At 33.0% G+C, this 22,515-nt stretch overlaps 1 protein-coding gene across 1 annotated transcript in view; it reads left to right on the top strand.

Moving 5' to 3' along the window:
- Positions 1 to 22,515, top strand: part of LOC129806694 (uncharacterized) — a 174,939-nt gene that overhangs the window by 97,105 nt on the left and 55,319 nt on the right. Inside the window, exon 9 of the mRNA XM_055855464.1 lies at positions 3,648 to 3,784. Within this exon, the coding sequence (XP_055711439.1) occupies positions 3,648 to 3,784 (137 nt within the window). The remainder of the gene's footprint in view (positions 1 to 3,647; positions 3,785 to 22,515) is intronic.

The raw sequence follows: 22,515 nt of genomic DNA, 5'->3' as shown, positions 1-22,515 counted from the left end.
GTTATTTCAATAATTGGTTTTGAGATATTATATATTGTTGAGATTTTCCACCTAACAGCGAAATAGAGCCCAGCTGGTGGATTCCCTTCCCTGTCCGCGGGAAATTCATATTTCTTGCCTCTCGCTCCAAGCAAGACCTTTTACTGAGGGTATAGTTTTGTTGCCCAGCGTTGGGGGGATTAACTTACAGGAGACAATGTCCAGTCGGTAACATAGCCTAGAAGATTTTAGAGGGATGACTCCGGTTATTCTCAGTGAAAATGTTAGTCACCCTGAGATGAAAACACTTTTTTGGTTTTGCCCAGAGCTTTCGATCCTGATGGGGATCTACTTCAGTGGTCAACTAAATTGTGTTTCCAGAGCTTTCAGAGTCTTTCTTAGAGATCGTGTGGTTCATGGGATTCTAGATCATCACCAGCAGGATGTCAGTGTAGGGCGGCTTTCCTTCTGGAGAACTTTTCTCAACTATTTTTAAACTTTTCGGTGGTTTTCTCTGAGAAAAACTAACTTTATGTAGCGGTTGGTCTTTTTTTCTTTGTCTCTGAATTCTGTTAGAGACAAAGAAAAAAAACCAACCGCCACAAAAAGTTAGTTTTTGTCAGAGAAAACCACCGAAAAAGTTCAAAAATAGTTGGGAAAAATTCTCCAGAATACTGACAACCTTCTGGTGATAATCTGGAACCCCATGAACCACACGATCCCTAAGAAAGACTCTGGAAACACAATTTAGTTGACCACTGAAGAAGACCCCATCAGGATCGAAAGCTCTGGGCAAAACCAAAAAAGTGTTTTCGTCTTAGGGTGACTAACATTTTCACTGACAATCACCGGAGACATCCGTCTAAAATCAATTGCGCCAGTTTATCGTTGAGAGAAATAGCCTAGAAGAGTTCGGATGGGGGCAAATATCTGAGTTGCTACCGGGCTATTGGTCGCGATAAGCCTTGGTCTCTCTACGGAATCTTTCAGGGCAAAAGCCCGGCTACATATAGGGGAAAGTGACCATGCTTGATACTGTAAAATGATGTCCAAGGTTTGCGATTATTTTCTGATTAACACACAAACCGAAGCGATTCTTGCATTATGACAAAAAAATGTCTCACTTATTAGGTTCATAATCCAACCTCAAATAGTACTGGGAAATCTTTAGATTTTCCTCAAGAAGAAAATGGAAATTCAGTAGCGATTTTTATACAAGTTGGGTCCGGGGCCTTCCTGTATAATAATTGATTCGACAATTCGGAGGCCCATTTTCACTGCAAAAAATTCACCGGATACAAAAAATTGCACATCAATATTTAGGCGGAACTCTAATCTATCTGTTTAAATCGTTTATATGACTGGTTATTAGTTTTAAAATCACTTTTATGTAATTTTTCTAAGCCATGTTTTTATGACATTAGGGCGCTAGTGAAAACCATTTTTTCACTTTGAGTCCATGAAAATGTCATTCTGCAACCTTAAAATTCAGGCAACAGGGCTGAAGATTATGTCAATTGTCGATAAAATTGACGGATTGCAATATGTGTAATTATTAAATAATCACATCTAATGATATAGTTGCCACATTAAAATTATCATTCATGGACCCTTCTTAGAATATAGGATGGACACAAGTAGAATTTATGAATTTGTTACCATCCACAAAAACAGTGTCCACCAAGTAAAAATATTTTTACATAAATATTAGTACTGATGAACCCTCTATGTGCCTATGGTAGTAGTTTTCCTGTAAAACGACTTTAATTAAGAAATACTTATGAAATATTATGTATCGAAATTACAGTTTGGGGCCTATTTTTGATTTTTGCTTCCTGAAACTAGGAAAAAAGAGCTAGGATCCTAATTTTTTTAGGAAATGTGAGGCTTAGCACCAGCTATTGAAATATATTGCGATGAGTCATAACTATTGATTAACATAGGAAAAAAATAGTTATTATCAAGCTTGGATCGTATCAAGCATGGTCACTTTCCCCTATTCACTTATTAACGTCTTAAAGAAAGTACACTTTAAGATTAGGAAGATTAATTCAGTTAGTGCTCACTCCCGTCTAATTGTTGTTAACGAACCTATAAAAGAAAACAGTTTAACGAAGCTTCCATATCGATTGAACCAAGTGCAGGGTGCTCAATGGGTCAAATGGTAGACCACACGCTCCAACAAGTAAGTGTCCCGGATTTGTGCCCCCTTTAGGTCACCAGGAATTTTCTGGAACTGGATGTGCAAATTACATCCAGTGAGCTTCACTGCGTTTGATTCTGCGGGCATGGGTATAACAAACCCCAGCTCTGTATAAGAAAAAAATAATAATAATGCATGTTCCATTGCGTATCTAACACTGAGAAAAAAAGAGGCTACGATTAACTATTTTTCCTCGTAACTTTAACACTTTTTGGGTCTAAAAATATATCAACATTTTTTAATTTTAATTTTACACCTTTTAAGGGTAAAATCAACATGAAAGAAGGCTAACTTTATCCCATAATATACCTGAAATATGCAGGGTATAATAACATTTCCGGAATGTTATTTTAACTTTTTCGAATTTCTCTCAGTGAATGAATTTTTCTTACGTCGTTTTTTTTTTAATTCAATTACCAAGACTTCCATCGATACCTACCATTCGATTTTCTTTACTGGCATTCATCTGTGAAATTCTACACTGAGAGAAATCCGAAAAAGTTAAAATAACATTCCGGAAATGTTAATTTTACCCTGCAGTATTGATCCGAAATCGGTGTAAATATTACCCTTTTTAGGTGTATTGGGGGTTAAAGTTATCCTTTTTTCATGTTGATTTTACCCTCAAAAGGTGTAAAATTAACATTAAAAAATGTTGATATATTTTTACACCTAAAAAGTGTTAAAGTTATGAGGAAAAAAAGTTAATCGCACCCTCTTTTTTTTCTCAGTGTAATAATCGGATTGTCAATTTCAAATGATGACTTTGGAAATCTGAGGTCGTGTTGAATAATAATTTTCGGTTTGGATAGTAAATTCTAAAATAAAATAGTTTATCAAAGAATATTATTTAAAAAAAAAGTAAAGTTTGGGTCGATCCAAGCTTCAAACAACTAATTTTCTTTCACGTTTCTTAATAAGTCTGAGGTCTATAACTATATTTATTTTAATAGCTGGTTTTATGCTTCACATTTCCTGTACAGAACTATGGATTGAATTCAATAAGAACATTCTAAATTCATTAAGGATATTAAGTCGTCCGAAAACACCAAACTTGCCATTATAATATTTTCTGGCAGCTCTGGCAGACTTAAATATTTAAAAATTTTAGCTATACGAATTATTGAATATACGGTTTAAATTTTGAAAACATAAGTAAATATTATTAACAATTTGTCCTCCTATATAGGTGAACAAATTTGAAGTTATACTATACAATTAATTGCTGATTCCAATATATTCTAGTGAGGATATAATTAATCAATCAGATATCACTAAAATTGTGTTTAGATTGGTTGTATTCAATATAGAAATTAGTTCATCAACTGTTTGTTGATGGAAAACTGATAATAATTAAAAGGTACATGGTAGTAATTACTGTCAATGATTACCTCAACTGATAGGATATTTTAGCTCTGTATTCTATGCTACAATTTGTATTTGTTTTTCAAATCTGTATTTGCAGTCAGTCGTGGTTAATCAAAAGTCTGCTATTCGCGAAAAATCCGAATTTATCTTATCATGTGTGGCTCAAGGATCACCCAAGATGATTTTCCGTTGGTACAAAAATGGTGTCTTCATCAACATCACAAAAGCTACAAGGTAAGCTTGCAATTTTCTTTTGAAAATTCCGTAGGGGGAGGCTTTGAACTTTCGCATACAAAAATGATGTTCAAGTTCAGTGATTTTTTCTGACTACCATGCAAACTGTATGGATTCTCCAACTATGCCAAAAAAATGTCTTACTTATAAGGTTTATAATCCCACCAAACAAAATTCCAGGAAATCCTTAGATTTTCCTCCAGAGGAAAATGAAAATTTAATGGCGATTTATCCGATAGATGAATCAAGTTTCTATTATCGCACACGATTCACGCCATCATTGAACACCCCATTTTCACCGTAAATTTTGCACCGGACACTAAAAGTTGCACATCATTGTTTAAAGGGAACTCTAATCTACTTGATTAAACCATTTTTATATAGAATAAAACATTTTAATATCACTTTTTTGGAACTTTTCTGAGAGATGTTTTATTGACATTAAAAACCATTTTTTTGATTGGTTCTACGAGAATTTCACTCCGGAAACGGTTAAATCTGATGAATACTTTCTTAAAAAGTCCAAATATCACCAAATTTACACGAATCAATAAGTTTTTAAAGCTAAAAATTGACTAAAACTCTGCAAGCGAGAAGACCACACAAGATTCCACCATTCCTCCACGGAGCCGGATATGCACAAAAACGTTTGAATGCGCATCATTGAAGATTTCTCTGTTCCTGCAGCTGCAGGAATCGGGATTTAGCACAGATATTGAGCTTCAGCAGGTGAACAAGCTAAAATTTTCACAAAACAGCTTCTCACGGACAATTTCTTTTCTTTGTCATGCAAAACAACACAATAGTGAGGTTATGTCAAAGATTGTCAAAAAACCAGTTGTAAACTGTATGAGCTTATTGCAGATGTGATTCTTTCATTGCACATTCAGTTTGTGCAAGCTTGAAAAATATTTTTATATCAAAGAAATGCAAAATTGCTTAATAATTACTCAACTGCAGCCTATTTGAGTCAAATTACTTCTTGTTTATCAACTTTACGATTTTTAAGTTTTCCTTTTTAGTGGTGGATCAAATCGGTAGATTACAATAGATGTGAATATGAGGGATCGTATCTAAAATGAAGTTTCCTGGAAAATATCTGAAAGAAGCAGTCTTCTATGTGCGATCGATGAATCTGAGTCAAGTTTGTGAATTTTGTTCCACCCACAAAAAGTGCCTGTTCAGCCTAAAAGATTTTTACATAAATCTGATTCCTAATAACCCTTCTACCCTTTGTGATAGTAGTTTTTCAGAAAAGTGATATTAATTCTGCACAATCGTATGAAATATTGCACAGCAAAATTACAGTTTTGGACCTGTTTTTATTTTTTGTTTCCTGAAACTAGGAAAAAAGGATTAGACTCTCAATTTTTTCAGGAAAGATGGGATTTAAGGTTAGCTATTACAATATATAGCCATATGTGAGATTCATAAAGGAATATGGGAGAAATATGAAGTGTCTGAAGGTAGCGTATGTGCGAACGATCAAAGCCTCCCCCTACTCATGGACAATTTTATTATATTAAAATGTTATTACAACATAGTCAAAAGTAGCTTAGCATTTTTCAAAGGCAACAATTTCTGATGCAATGTTTACGGAAATGTAATATTGTTCTGTGGTAGACTAACATGCAAGAAAAGTAATGTAATCCCAAAAGTAATTTTAGAATGCATGAGAAAACAGTCTCAAAAGTGTAATTCCAACTTTCTCAAATGACAATCACAAAGAACCTAACATTATCATGACAATAGTCTTTGGAATAATAAGAAAAGTCACTGCAAGAGGGATCTAAGAAGGGGTTTCAGCTATTTAACATGGAAATAAATTTAATAATATGGAGATACTTAGCAATTGTATTTTCCACTTTTCTTCAGTCTCCTTCACAAATCAACAATAAATATATATATACATAAATATATTTAATTTCCTGTAAAAGAAACTGCAATATTTCTTGAGAATGAACAATCAACGAGATGCAAATGGCAAGAAAATTGCACACATTTTCTTTTGCATGGAAAAATGTCTTAGTAAGAAAGGTATATAATTTATAAAAAGCACAAATATCTCATTTCAGTGTCTTTTGAAGATATTTTCATTTGGTATAATAAAGCTCACAACAGCTGGTTTCACCAACTTAAAGTCACTGAAATCTTTTCTGATCTGTAAGAGAGTAGTGTGCAACATATCCTTTTAGTAAAAATAAACTGACATAAGAAAAACCGTGGAAAACAAACAAATTAATGAATTTTTGTGTTCCAAAATTGCTTCAGAGCCAGAGAAATCCATTAAATACTTTTAGCTGTGTACTTAATTGATTAATGATCTGTTGCTTTTTCAATTCACCAAAGTTTTAGAAGAAAATTTTCAAGTGTCGTAGTGGGAAAATCATCAAAGTCAATAAATACATCTTCATTAATATTGTTATTCAAAGATATATCACCCTTCAATGCTCTACTTTACATGTCCCAGGATATTGAAATTTACCATCGCAACGTTAAGGGTTTTTAGGTGTACTGTCAGACTTGTTTTAACAAATAATGCGATTTTAATTGAATTTATCATACTAATGGACGACAAGGAAATTATCATGGAAACCACTGTAATCGACGAATATTTCAAAACCATTTTGAAATATGTATATCACCATCAGTAGCTTCCAATATTTTATACAACAAAAGCAAAAATTATCCTTTGTAAGCTCAAACTGAGAAATGTCAGCACGTTTTGTTGGATATTTTAAAAGAAACGTGTTCCGCAAAGAATGTTGCATTTTATCGGATAATGTATTCTTAATATAAAAATTATATATTCGACTTAAAAATTCTACACAGACAAACATTTATTTTCTATAGGGGAAATTGGGGCACCACCAAACACGGGGTACCACCAAACACTCATTTTTATTTCTAAACTACTTGGACTATCTCCATCATTCCTTCAGTGGACAAACATCCCTATAGTGCCTATAAATTCCTATAGGTCTTATTCTCTGAAGTCAATATCCGATTAAAACATCGCAGTGTTTGGTGGTACCCCGTGTTTGGTGGTGCCCCAGTTTCCCCTACAAATGCGAATATGCGTTTTTATGTTTAGATTTTATTACGTCAAGAAATAAAAGAAAAATTAATTTTTCCTTAGAATCTATTATTTTATTAGGTTTTCAGGCTACACAAACACTGGCTTCGAACACTTCATATTTTTTCCATATTCCTTTAAGGAATCTGACCTATCTATCGCAATATATTATAATAGATAGCCTTAAGTCAAACATTTCGTTGAGTGAAAGAATATTTTACTGGAGCAGCTCGTCTCAGTTACTCCCTAATAATTGACAGGAAATATACAAGTTTTAATTTTTGTTTGATAGAAAAATCTTTAAAAAATTTCATTTACGTAACTGTAATTAAGAGTTAAACTAACTAAGTGAGAGCAAAACCTTTTCAAGGGTTTTAAAAAAAAACATGTATGACTGTACCGTTTTGGAAAAAAAAATCAAAAACATTCAGGTTATTAGAATAGAACTTAATTTTGAAAAGTATAAGGCTCAATTAATTTTTTTTAGTTTATAAGTTTCTTTAAACTCTTTCTCGCCAATTCGATAAAATCGTAAAAGGTAATAAAATTAGGAAAAATTCCCTTCATATTCGAATGTTTTGACAGTTAACATAAAGCCTAGATATTTCAGTTTAAATACAAAATTTGGATCTATTTCAGAAATTTGATACATTTGTATATTAAAATCTTAATAATTTTAGCTAAAACTGATTGTGCTCCCATTGGTATTAAATAAAAAGCATTTTACGCTGGTAGAGCCCAAAAAATGCTGTAAGCTTTGAGAATATCTTAAGGAATTTCTGAGTTGACGAAAAGAAATTAGTTTTATGACATAACTAGAAAAAGGAGTTGCTTTTAATTTTTAATTATTTTTTTAATTAATGATAATTTTATTTACGATGCATTTGATGGCAGTAAATTTTATGATACTGTCTACTTATACTAAAATATATTTAATGGAGTACAATTTAAGTTATTTTTTATAGCTTAAAAAAAACCAATTAGAGGATATAAAAGTCGTTTTAAGATTTGTGTTTTACCTGGAAAATCACTTGTTGATTAGGGAAAGTGCTCATAATTTGGGACAGAGTGCATATAAGCAACTATGTTCTAAGTTTGAAGTACAATATTTTCAATACAATTTCAACTTTTTAGTTACTTCCCTTTCGGAAATGTTCTTTGGGATCTTTGCTGTTCCTAAAATTAATTTTAATACCTTTAAAAATTAATAAATATGTAGAGACGAACTTGAGTACAATTTTGGGCAACTTTTTGCAATTTTGGGTACTTTGCTTGTAATTTATAATAGCTAATCCACCTCAATAGAATGTCCCCTGTTCATTTTAAGAACTTTTCTTACGAAGGAGCCCACAAACTTTCCATATTCATTAAAGAGAATTGACTTCGACATTCCAAGCAATTTCAATTCAAATTATATTCAAAATTCAACGTATTTAGTGTTAATATCTTCTAAAAAGAATAAATATTTAGACAGAGTACATTACTCATTAAATACTGAAAGAAAATTCCTTAATTTAATTCATTGTATTTGTAGTGTCCAAAATTGCCCTCAAAATGTTCAAAATTTCAAGCTGCCCCAAATTATGTGCACTTTCCCTATGCGTCAAGAATTCCTAAAATTCCATTCCAATTCAAATTCAAGCAGTGAAAAATGATGCTCATAGAATGCATATTCTCATAAAAAGTAACTAACTATGTAAAACACTCCTATATAATGCCATCACGTACAGGTGAGTGTGCTGGCTTGGTGACAAATCCTCTTTTGCAACAGGATAACACTTTAGTTCTCTCTCTTTGCTACTACTTCCACTTCCATACAACATATCATTGTAATTTCAATTAAGTCAATTTTAGCAAAGCAATTCTGTTAAGCTAATCAGTTTGCTAAAATGTTGCTCGAAAGGTTATTTGATACGAGGGGTTAAAATGCAAATTACCATCCAAAATCCAAAATATGCTCATAATATTTCTTTCTTAATATTATATATCAACGTTAATTCATTTTGTCATAAACAAAATGTTTACACGTTTGAATATTAGATGAAAATGAGCGAAGTGTAAACAATTTACTAATTAAAGGCTCCCTTGTATTTGGGTGCGAAGAATTTTCCTCTTGGAAGCATGAGGTTAATATAGGATGAACTAGAACTCTTGTGATATCGAATTGTAGCATTAATATCACCTTCAATTATTCTCCTAACTGGATTTCTGTTAGACACATTATTAAAAATTCAAAAGACTGTTTTCCCAACCAAGTCAGACTTTTGCGCAGACTTTCGGTTTGGGAAAAGTTTCAAGAGAGTTCCAAGCAGATCAGCGACTGGTGAAATGTGGTAAAATTTTCAGGGTAGGAATACACAGCATTAAAGTATTTTCTTGCATAATGATAAGCGAAGTAAATGCGGGTTCTTAGTAAATGGTTAAGCATTACACATAACACTGCAACTGCATTGTGTGGGAAACCGAGGTTGTGGAATATGTTTAATATTATACACAGCATTATTTCACAATATTAACAGAATGTAGATCTAACTCCAAAATCTTATACAGAAAGAATTATATTAATCGGTTAAATAAAAAATGGTATATTTGACATTGTTCTCCAAGAATTGTTTATGGTTTTCTTTAAAAAATGTCACTTTATTGGAATCTTTAATATAAAAACCCGAGAATAGATAATTTTAGGCCACGCCTTCTTTTAGGTGCGTAGTCAACAAAAGTTGATATTTTTCCATATTTAAAGTTTTACTAAATGGATTGTTACATTACATCCTAAGCAAACCCGAACCATTGTTACAATTTTGAGTGTAAGCAGAGGTGTTTTGCTCACCGAAAAATAGGCCACACCCTCAATAGGGCTGGATGTGCATGTGAGAAATTAAAATACAGAAAAATAGATTTCATGAAATTTACAATCCTTCGATCAGTAGTTATAAAATTAATATTGTATATAGGGGAAACTGGGGCACCACCAAACACGGGGTAGCACCAAACACTACTTTTTATTTCTAAACTACTTGGACTATCTCGACCTTTCCTTCAGTGGACAAGCATCCCAATAGTGCCTACAAATTCCTATACGTCTTATCCTCTGAAGTCGAATATCCGATTCAAAATCGCAGTGTTTGGTGGTACCCCATGTTTGGTGGTGCCCCAGTTTCCCATATAGTGATTTTATTTTATTTAGTTATAATTGATATATTTTTCAGTACAAGATGACGTGATTATATCTAAAAAATATATAGTTGTTATATTTTGGATGTAAAAATTCCCCATTCACTTGAATATGGGTCTCTTTTATGCTGTTATATAAAAGAAATATGTAAAGTTCTCGATATGATTTTCGTATAGATATCAGACATTTTTACTCGTTTATGGCGATAAATGCTCCTTAGGGTATGATCTAAAATGTGTGCTGGGGACAATATGAATCATTTTACTGATCAAAATTATTGCTTTTTTACTGACCAATTTGATGTTTTGGCTTATCAATTTTTTTAATAACTGACCAAATAAATTGAATTGACAAAGTTTTTGATTATTAAAAACTAGATAAATTTCAAATGTATTGTTAATTTTGAGAAAAAAAGGCATTTTTCACAAGAACGAACATCTTGGTCATCAATTCGAATAATCCGTAAAGCTGAGTAGCTGTTTCATCCTTTTTTGTCACTGGATAATAATTTGTCGCTTAATGTGGCATTTTTCACCAAATAAAGCATTTTAAATGACTAAATTGTGGTGTTCTTCTAATTTATTTCCAGTATATTTCATTGCGCAATTTCGCCTAAGCTTTTAAATCACTAATTTGGTGGATTAAAAAGTGCAATTTACACCCAAGAAAAGCTCTCTCGGAGCAAATGAAGTACTATTGTTCAGTAAGAAAGCATCACATCTTTTCATTTCCACCTCTGTACCATCTCTTCTAAACTAAAACGTGTTTTATGTTTTATAAGACAGCACAGTGTAATTGTGGTAGCATTTCTGTTGACTTTTTTTTTTCACCTTTGCCCCTAATTCTTTTGACCATTTCTCATGCTCGACCTCAAACTTAATGTGCAATTCCTCCAAAGTGTTTGTAATTCTGTGTTCTTGATGAACGCGAAATGGAATTATAAATTGCAGGATATACCCTTGTCTCATGCAGCATCAAGTTTCACCTCAGTTTTTTTTCTTTTTCCTTCTATTTCATGCTTCTTTATCGTATTTTCCAAACTGCAACTACCTTCAGCTGCGCTCCATTTGAGTTTTCTTTTTTATGGTACTACCAGTCATATTAATTTTAATGAACTGCACATTCAGCATAATTACTAAATGGATATGTAGTTGAAAGTACATTACAGAAAAACGATTTGTTCATGGCATATCAAAGTATTTTTAGCACAGAATTGTATTAAAACCCAACTGCTGAGGGCATTGAATTTAAATTTCCGTGAATTAATCAAGCGTTTTCTAATGATACAAAGTCACAAGCTGAAATTGGAGTGCAATTGCAATCAAAACCATTTCTACTTCATGGAAATTCTGAAATTTCTAGTAATACGTGTGAAATATTACTGCTCGAACTCTACAGAGAATGCAGTATCTACAATCCCTCGATTTTGAGTGATACATATTTCGAGCCTTACCCCCTATGGGGTCGTACTTCTGTAAAATTTTGAAAATTAGAAGTGTCGAGATTTTTGATGTCACGCTTTTTTTCATTTTGCGCATCTGGCGCTCTGTCCGTTCGGCCAATACCACGTCTATAGCCCAAATAGTCAAAAATAGAAACATGGGTCCTTCGCGGGAACCCCCTTAAGTCAACCCTGGGAACATTAACATAATTCTTCTCATTTTTCACCAATCCCTCCCCTTCCCCTCCAAAACCATATTTTTGGGATTGCTCGAAAACGAGAAGTACAATTTTTTTTTGTCATTTTTCGATATGTTTTAGATTTTACCAATGCCGACATTTTGTCCTTAGACGAAAATAACGTTGAATCATTCCTAATTACGTTTTTTTTTTCAGATCAAAGGTTTAAAAGGCTCTTAAGAGAGCGCTTTATCGACTGATGGGGCCATGTTAAGGCTCGTTGAGAAAGACATGGAATTCCTGACAAGCCTGAATGGTTTCTAATTGGGTATGAACCGGTGCATTACCGGTTCATAACCGATAACTAATTTTTATCCGAAATTTAATTTTACTATTCCTAAGGTGTATTTTGGGCAATATTGAATCCCGATTCATAAATCATTCAAAGTGATTTACGAAGCACATTTCCTCAACTTCTCATTTTTAAAATTCCATCTAATTGGTGGGAAAGATGAAGAACAAAGTTATGTATCGAATGAAATGCATAAGGGCTTATTTTTTTATAATTAAATTCTCTTGTAGTTGGACCTAAATCGTACATAAAAAAAATATTTTTTAAGGTTTGCGGAATTTTTTTTTCCATTTTGTTTGTCTCAGTTTGTATTTGGAATCTTTGTCTTCGGTAATCTTTGTTTTTTGGAGAATTTGTCTTTGGCAATCTTGTCTTTCATATATTTTAAACATGTATATTTTATTAAATAAAATAATAAAATTACAACGGTGTTTTTTGAAGTTTATTGTTTCGTCCTTTGGGGCAAAGGGAAATTTTCAGTATTACGGGAAATTTTCTGTGATTGGGATGTTTTGTGTTTCGTCCTTTAGGACAAAGGTAAATTATCTGTGTTTTGGGAAGTTTCTAGTTTCGTCCTTTGAGGAAAAGGAAAATTTTCTGTGTTTTGGGAAATTTTTAGTTTCGCCTTTTGGGGCAAATGAAAGTTTTTTGTCTTTCAGGAAGGTTCTAGTTTCATCCTTTTTGGCACAGGGAAATTTTCTGTGTTTTGGGAAGTTTTTAGTTTCGTCCTTTGCGGCAAAGGAAAATTTTCTGAAAAAGGGAAATTTTTTGAAAAGTTATAAAATATGCGTGTGTAAAATGTGTGACAGACAAAATTTTCGATAATTGTGCAAAATGTATGAAAAATAAGATTTGCAAAGGCAAAGTTTCCAAAAAACAAAAATTACCGAAGACAAAGTTTCCAAAGACAAACTTTGAAAAACAAAATGGAAAAAACAAAGATTCCGCAAACCTTAAAAGATATTTTAAGCCTTATAATTTTTTAAAATATTTTAGTCATAGCTAGAGAGTGCTGGGACGAGACGTTCCAATATACTACTCATTAGTCCGCCGTTTTGTACCGTAGATGCGAGTGACTTTGTCTTCCGGGTGACTTTGGCCCCATAAAGCTTTATAATTTTAATGTTTAAAAGCGGTCCTCACCGGTCAGACCTGGTAGATTGCATCGGTAAAGACCCTCCTTAAGTGCTAGTATTAAAGATAAGCTTACGTACAGGAGGAGGTCAAAATCACCAACGGAGGACAAAGGCACCTGCATTTTGTTTACCGCACGGTAAAATCTTGGGTTTTTTTTTCGAAAAAAATAGTTTAAGCACTGGTAATAAATATGTGCTGAAAATTTCACGAAGCTTGGTCTTTTCCAACTCCTTATAAAAAACCGCGATCAGGAGTCAAAAGTATTTAACAGTAAATCTTTTTTCACCGTACGAAAGTGCTTGGGTTAGAACGTTACAATATAGTAAAGAGAGGTAATCCGGATACTTTTCATAGAGTGCGACTTTAATGCTTGTTTTTGGACTGATGAAATATTTTTTTCGCCATTCCAAATCAATAGAATTATTCTTTGTTTAATTTAGAATCATAATAGAAATAGAATTTTAGCAATAATATTGATGAAAATTAATAAAATTGCGATAATATTAATATATGCGCAAGAATGTTACTGCGACGCTTTTATGTAACTCCGTTGAATTCGATCAAACTCGGATGCTCATTTTAAGGAAAAGTTTAATGCATAAAAATGAGAAGATATTATTTCAAAAACATTTTTTTAGAGTTTTATTCCATCAATTCATTTCATTAATTTATTATTTAATTATATTATATATATTTTTATTTATTTTAAGATTGCACTCAATTCTTTGATTTTTCCTCGGTTTTCTTGGCTGACTTCCTCCCACGTTTTTTCTTTTCAGCTTCAATTGGCATTTGAGCCTTTTCCTTTACCATGTGTTTCTCCTTTAGTTTTATCTCCTTTTCTTCTGCCCTTATTTTTTTGTTCCTCTCTCTGGTCAACTTCCGTTAAACAATTTCTTTCTTTTTTTGTAAATCCTGCCTCAATTTTTCCTCCTGTTCCGCGATAATTTCCTCGGAAGATACAATATACTGGTGTTTGACATTGCTGGCTTTGACCCTCTTCTTCTGACGACGTTTTGGAATTTCTCCTGGCCAGAAATAGCATTGTTTTAGTGTGTCGAAGATCGGTTGAGTCTCAGAAGTTGCAGAGAGTTGGTTTCCAGGGATGACTGGATCATTTGAAGGATTATTGTCGGTGGCCTGATCGTGCTGGTTATTGATAATGGACTCCTCTGAATGTTGGAAAACAATTTTCGGGAAATAAAGACCAGCATAGAAAAGTGGCCCATCCATCCAGCCACTCTGTGGTGACGTTCCCATTTTCCATCCTTCTGTGTTGTGAATGGCAATTTTTGGAGTAATGTCAGTTTTATGAACAGCCATTGGAGGAGCAAGTTCGCCAGTAGCTGACACCATGAAGAGTACTGTGATACATTGCTTCGGTCCTGAATTTTTAAGAGATGGAACTACACGTGAACCTCTCCTGGACAGGACATTTCCATCTTCCGGTGTCAAAAAGAAGGCACTTTCGTCGCAATTAAAAACACGGTCTGGTGAAATGCTCAGAAGGTTGTGTTCTGTGAAATATCCAAGACAATTCTGAAACCATTCAGTGAGGTCTTCAGCAGTAACAGTAGCTCTTTCCAATGAGAAGGATTTTGGCTTGCGCATGCTGAGCTCTGGATGACGCTTAAGAAAATTCCTGAACTAAACGTCTCCGGGTCTTCCAGCTGTAAAATGGTTTGGAATTTTGTAGACCTCACAGATGAGTTTAACGCTGTCCAGAACTTGTTCCTTCCCGATGGGATGCCAGCCATCCGCACATCCCAGGATCCATTTGACAAGCTCTTCTTCTTGTTCTTTTGTAAGCGTCCGTCGTTTGGCCTGCCATTGGGGCACTCTTCCGGGTATCTGTCCGTCAATTTGTTGTGCAGTGTTGTTCTTGGGACATTAAATGTTTTGGATGCATATGCTATGGTAGAACCATCTCGTACACACTGCAAGGCATTCCTAAGACCTTCCGTAGAGTAGGGCTTGTCCTTATAGGTCTTTTCTTTTGTTCCCTTTGGCATCTGAAACAGAAAAAGAGTCCTGAACAATGCAAATTCTGAACCAAAACATTGACTTTCACCGCATCCGACATGCATCGAAATGTAAACATTCACAAAAATCACTTATTTCTGTATGAATTATTTATATTATCAATAAACTCTTACTCACCTTGTAGATCAATAACTACACTAACTTTTATTGATAATTTTGATTGCAAATAATGTTTTATTATATAGAAAAAACACTAAACTTTTTCCAGCGACGAGCTGTCAACAGCAAAATTTTCTCAGAAATTAAATTTTTAGTACACAACCCAGCTGACCCGAGCTTAAAAAAATATTTCTTTTACCCACTTATTAAACCGATAAAAATATAATTTTTGGTTTTTCTTAAAGTAGAATAGTTATATTATGATACTTCAGTAATTAATTACAGAAATAAAAATATAAATTATATATTAAGTGGATGTATCCGAGTTAAATCGGTCGCGGCATCCGAGTTTTGCAATCGTCGGAGTTACATGGCCTTACTATATAAGATTTTAAATTTTTATTGCAAGTCCTACAAGTCGACATTGGCCATAAGAGATTTTACACAATTTTGATAAAAACTTGACAATGATAATAAAATTGAACATTTTAGAGCTTCTGGAGGAACCAAAAGCTTTATCGGCGTGATAAATTCATTTTAAATTGTTTTAGGCGTTGAACATAATTTTTAGCACTAAATAGCAATTCGCAGTTTGAGATGAATAGTGAATAGAACTTCCAAAATATATCTTGGGAATAATTAAAAAGTTTTCTTACGATAATGACCCGACTAAATTGCATTAAGATTCTATCAAACAATGAAGAGCTTATAGTCATTATATAGAAAGATATTAACTAAATAAAAAGAAAATAATTGAATATCTGCTAAGTCAATCGTCCCATCAACTGTTGATTAAAATTAATAATGCCACTATTTAATTGTGAGACTATGACAATTCAGGACTTTCATTCTTAGAGTGTTTGAACAACTAAAACTGGGGATTTTTCTTATTAAGTGCTATACAAGTCTATCCAATATTTCAAGATAAAAGTTCATAAAACAAAATCATATTTTCATCCCTCGACAAAAGACTTTTTTCAGAAGTTGCAATGTTAGTTTTCAACTGACGAATTACTTTTAATCTTTGCCGAAACTTTTGCTCTTGTATAGTATCAATGTTAGCACGGTACAACACTTAAACTTGGAAGTGTTTAAGTTGATTTCCACATAAAAACTTTTATACGAGTGCATTTCAGTGTTTAACATGAATAAATTATGTTAACCAACTAAATTATACGCTATGTCACCAAAATATTGAGCTATAAACAACCTTACACTATGCAGATGGAGGTGATAGATTGATGAAAGAGTTTAATTTAAAAGGACTCTTAATGAGTATAAATACAAATTAATTTTCCTGCCATTCACAGAGTCAGATCTCTTCCGTTTGTATGGCATTTTGCGACAGAAAAGGCAAATAAATACCACATTTTGTGCGTGTTCGTGAACATTTTCGTAATTTGCTCATTTTATTGCTATTACTTTAGCAGCATTTCAAATGTTAATTCCATGCTTCAACCACGGAAATACTGTTGAGCTTTACAGTAGAGCTTTAATTGCTTGGTTAGTACGTGCGATGATTTAGATTTTCTTTTGCTTCAACTCTTGTGACTTGGCATCCTCTGAGAGAGTGAAAAGAAATTGAAATTTACTAAATCAGGATATTGCTCCAAGGTTAAAAAGGTTATTGGCATCCAGTGATTGACTGCCCGAGGGTCTCTCTTCCCAAATATTTAGGAGTAAATAAAAAGGACGCAATACAGAGTCTTTCAATATACAAAGAGAATTGCTCAAATATAATTTGGGATAATTTATTTCAGTAAAAAGGCCTGTATAAAAAAAAAACCTTTTTTCATTTCTCAAGAAAGGAAGTAATAATGCATAATTCCTATTTATAAGCAATAACGTTCTTTAACAGAACAAAATTATATCGATGGGTTTTGAACTTTCAAGTGGAAGTCTTCAGAAATTAATAAATTGTTTTAAAACTCTTATTTTACTGGACCGTAGCAATCAATTTCATGGCTAAGTTATTCTCAATAATAATTTGTTAATTTATTTAAGAAAGGAGTCTGAATTGTTATTGATCGTGTCGAGTCCTAAAATTAAATTTGTCTTGCCCAAAAACGGGCCACGTCGATGGCAAGTGGACTTGCCAACATTAAATCAGCAAATCCACATGAGGAAGAGGACAATGGACAAACACACAAGTGGGGGTGGTTTGGATTACCTCACAGTCACATAGGACGTCACAATTGGAGAAACCCCATCACTGCCTGTTGTCTCGAACGCGCTACGCCGCTTCTTAAACGATTGAGAGACTTCCATGTCTTCCAGTCTTGGTCACCACCAGGAGGAAGCCCTTCCCTTAATTCGACAAAATCTGGTGGAAAGACTTTCTTCCATAGATTGAGTCTAGCCTCCTCCGGAGATTTGTCAAGTAGTTTGACAGAGTGGCAAAAGCTCCTGCGAGTTTTCAGCCTTGCTCTTGGTTTTTTTTGTTACCAGAAACGCTTTGGTTAGAGAGAACTTTTGGACAACTCTCCACTGGAGATGATTGGTGTCCTCATTCGTGGTGGAACAATATTCCTGCTCCACCGTTTGCCCATCACAGTGCTTTTTAAGCACCCTGTTAATAAACTGGTGGTATCCTGGTATCTTTAAGAGTGACGTCAACTTGCTTAGCATTCGCGGAGTTCTCGCATACTTCAGGTGCGTTACTCTGCTACAGAAAATGATAAGGCAAGAGCATGTAATTTACCTGGTCAGGTCGGTAAAATGGTAAATTGACGGCTATTGCAAACTTGAATACTAGGGGAAACTGGGGCAAAAAGTCACAAATCTAAAAATTCAAAATTCAATACCTTCCAAGGTAAAAAAGATAGCGGCTCATTTTTTTCCTATAGATAGCCTCCACAGACCTTCTTCAATGTCGTAAGTTTCTTAAAATGCGAACAAGGAATTTAGAAAATAAAAAATATCGAAATTTTTATCCCTATTTTTGAAATATTTTCCTTGCAGAAAATTACAATTATTACCTACTTATTTTCCAAAATTGATGCACTGGTGAATATTTTCTAAATAATTTGGATTCTTTGAATACGAATCCGCTATCTATTTTAGAATTTCACAAAAGTCCTTTTCTCCAGAAATCCTTTTATTAAAAATGGTCACTTGGGGTAAAAAGTAACAAAAGGTATAGAGCAGAAAGTAACAAAAAAGCGAAGCAATTTCTGATGTCTCACGGCGAAAAGAAACGTCATTATCATGTCTCGCCGCTTGTTGTTTGCATTGGTCAAACGATTTGCAGTCTTTTATGTGTTTTTTTTTCTAAAATAGCTTGAAAAGCCCTTTTCTGGTTTTCTAACTTTTCTCGCAGAGAAAACGGTGTTTTACAAAGGCGTAGATGAATAAATTTTCTATGAAAACACTGTGCGACACGTTGTGGGTGTCTTTGACGAGAGTGCCAAAACTTGTTAGAGGGTCATTTAAGGATCTCAAATCTGCAATCCGTTTGTCCGGGTCACCTCTAGATTTTTTTGAAAAAGCATATTTAGTTTTTTGATGTTTTATAAAATTCAAAAATTCATATCTCCTGTTCTAATTATCCGGTGGTAGTCACATAAAGCTAAACTGACGCGTAATTTTATCCTCTATAACTCTTGTGAACATATCAAGCATCTACGATGAAAATGAAGTATATTTTTTAAAGATTTTTTGAAAAAGAGCACCCAAAATGGTGCATTTTTCTGTGTTTTTTTCCATCTTCTACTAATTTTCCCACTTTAATAGACCATTTTATATGTCGAATAACTATGCCTAAAAGTTAGAGAATTTAATATTCTTTCATATCTTTTTGGTTTAAATTTTCTATCCTAATTCGTTTATTCACAATAATTTATTGAAAATAAAAGGCATTATTATAAAAATAAAATCTCTTATTATATATAATTATTTGGTATCTTTGTCTAACCTACTGAAGAGCATTCTCTTTTGCACTCTCACTTACACATTTCATATAAAAAGAGGCGAAATGAAAAAAAGAGATGTATATAGAAATAAAGAGAGAAGAATAGTTTTTTGGCACTCATAACAGCTATTCTTCTCTCTCTATTTCTATATACGTCTCTTTTTTTCACTGCACCTCTTTTTATATGAAATGTGTAAGTGAGAGTGCAAAAGAGAATGCTCTTCTGTAGGTTAGACAAAGATACCAAATAATTATATATAATAAGAGATTTTATTTTTATAATAATGCATTTTATTTTCAATAAATTATTGTGAATAAACGAATTAGGATAGAAAATTTAAACCAAAAAGATATGAAAGAATATTAAATTCTCTAACTTTTAGGCATAGTTATTTGACATATAAAATGCTCTATTAAAGTGGGAAAATTACTAGAAGATGGAAAAAACACAGAAAAATGCACCATTTTAGGTGCCCTTTTTCAAAAAATCTTTAAAAAATATACTTCATTTTCATCGTAGATGCTTGATATGTTCACAAGAGTTATATAGAATGAAATTACGCGTCAGATTAGCTTTATGTGACTACCACCGGATAATTAGAACCAGAGATATGAATTTTTGAATTTTATAAAACATCAAAAAACTAAATATGCTTTTTCAAAAAAAATCTAGAGGTGACCCGGACAAACGGATTGCAGATTTGAGGTCCTTAAATGACCCTCTAACAAGTTTTGGCACTCTCGTCAAAGACACCCACAAAAAGGTAAATTTTGTCGCACCGTGAAATATGTCTTTTAGGTATTTTTTCAAATTTACGGAAGCCCGTAATGAAGCGAATCAAAATATGATAATACCCAATGTCTGGTACTATTTGCCCCAGCATTTTTGAGAATAGTCACAAAATTACCTTTTAGAAATTGGCTCGATAAACGTATTTCCTTACAAAATAGAGGAAAATTACTTTCACAAAGTTGTAGAGCGGTAAATTTCCTATAAAACTGCGCTAAGTAGAAATTTTTGAAGCGCTCGAGTATCTTGTAAAAAAATAAAATATCTGTTTTGTGACCTTTTGCCCCAGTCTCCCCTATAATAGAAAAAAATTATAATTTTGAATAAAATTTTTAATTTTTACAGGACTTGTTTTCGAAATTGAAGAATCTTATTGGAAAGCATGAAATGTTACACTGGGAGAAATCCGAAAAAGTCAAAATAACATTCCGGAAATGTTGAATTTATCCTGCAGTATTGATCCGAAAACGGTGTAAATATTACCCTTTTTAGGTGTATTATGGGTTATGCGTAGCGCACGATAATTTCTGTTTGTAAACATGTTTTCTAAATTTCCTATGAGAGAGAGCGAGTTGACTAGATCTGCATTTCAGTCACTCTTATTGAAATGTCAAAAACATGTTTACTAAACAAAATTTATTGTGCGTTGGACATTAAAGTTGCCGTTCTTTCATGTTGATTTTACCCTTAAAAGGTGTAAAATTAACATTAAAAAATGTTGATATATTTTTACACCCAAAAAGTGTTAAAGTTATGACGAAAAAAAGTTAATCGCAGCCTTTTTTTCTTAGTGTAAAAGCCTGATTCTTCTAATATTCATGTGTAAATGAAAGACTCTGAATTTTAACCTAAAATTTTAAGCGAACCATTTACAAATTTATAGTTTGGAGAGAACATCGTCAAATACTAAATCCCCAAAATCCGAAAAAGTAACTTTCTCTAGATTATTATTTCACATTTTGTTAGTTTTAAGCCGTATCGTTTAAAGCCGTTTAAACCGTTAAACTAAATAAATTTTTGACTATCACACGATTTTTGAAAAAAAAAGAAAAAGAATGAATTTGCGCTACTTGTAAAATCGTTTTCTTAGATATGCCAAAATATTTTTCTTATAAAAGTTTTTTTTTAGGGGTGTTTTCGTGTTTTCAAAACTCACAGTCTATTTTATCCATCTAAGGAACGCACTGGAAAAATCGACACTGAAGGTCGAATTAAAAGAATCTTTAAAAATTAATAAATTATTATTATTTTAAAAAGCAGTGAAAATAAAAAATGGTGATACTTCCATCTTCAATTTTTTCATGGGATCCTGAATGTGTAGGGGAATGTTGGCATGGTTCGCACAGAGTGAACCTTCAAACAACGCAAATTTTCTCTATGTTTGTAAAGAGCTAGTTCGTCATTTGTTTGCCATAAGATAGATCATTATTAAGCTCATGAAACGAGAAGAGAAATGATAGGTCAGCTCTTTGCAAACAAAGATAAAATTCGCATCGTTTGAAGGTTAACTCTGTGCGAACCATGCCAACATTCCCCTACTACTTAACCGAGTAGGGAAATATTGGATTTGTTGGAAAGGTTTTGAATCCTTAACAACCATGAATCGATCCAAAATTCTATAAACCTGTTATAAACCGATAATCGATGTTTTACCAATCGGAAAGCATAGTATCCACATTTAATTAAATACTCCTAAATACCGCAAAAATTAAAGTATTTTAACTGTGCTTATGCTAGTTAGATCTATTTAAATTGATTTTATGGGCCAAGTTTAGGATTCTACGGCTGAATAAATCCAGAATTTTCGACAATTAATGCTATTCAACATAAAATAATTGAATGAAGCACTACTGGCGTGATATATATCGATAGAAGACTCTCCAGTGATGGTCAGTGGATTTGAAGTCACTTCACAAAGAAAAACACTTCTTCAATATTTCCCAGAGCTTCCGGTCCTGGATATGGACCTTCTTCAGTGGTCGTCAAATCATAAATAAATATTTAAATAATTTACATCATAAATTGTCACTGAAGAAAGTTCATATCCAAGACCGAAAGCTCTGAGCAAGATTGAAAACTTTGTAAAATGACTTCAAATCCACTGGCCATCACCGGAGCGAATTTATACTACAGTTTTCTAAGAAAAAAGAAACTTTGAGTATAAATAATACCATTGAACTAAAGCCTTTATGTTTTCTACACATCCTTTCATCCAATTTAAGCCAAAAATTTTATCTATGCTTTTAATTTTTTTCACACATTCCTTTCTTATGGTCATTCATTTGAACTCTTGCCGTTAAACTTTTCCTGTGTATTTATGGTGAAAAAGTTTTTCACCAAAAACCTCATATTAACCCACATTCTCTCTGTGCACTATTAATTGTGTGGCTTTTTATATCTTCAAACGAATAATTCGTAAGTTTTTCTGTCACACTAGGGCACAAATGCGATTAATTTTGCATGATATTGCTCACAAAAGTGGGTTGAAGTAGAGATAAGTATCATTGATGACCACTGAAAAATCTCAGA

Source organism: Phlebotomus papatasi, chromosome 3 (genome assembly GCF_024763615.1).
Source record: "Phlebotomus papatasi isolate M1 chromosome 3, Ppap_2.1, whole genome shotgun sequence".
NCBI lineage: Eukaryota > Metazoa > Arthropoda > Insecta > Diptera > Psychodidae > Phlebotomus > Phlebotomus papatasi.
Note: the sequence above shows the minus strand (reverse complement) of the source record. Positions and strands in the feature narration are given on the sequence as shown.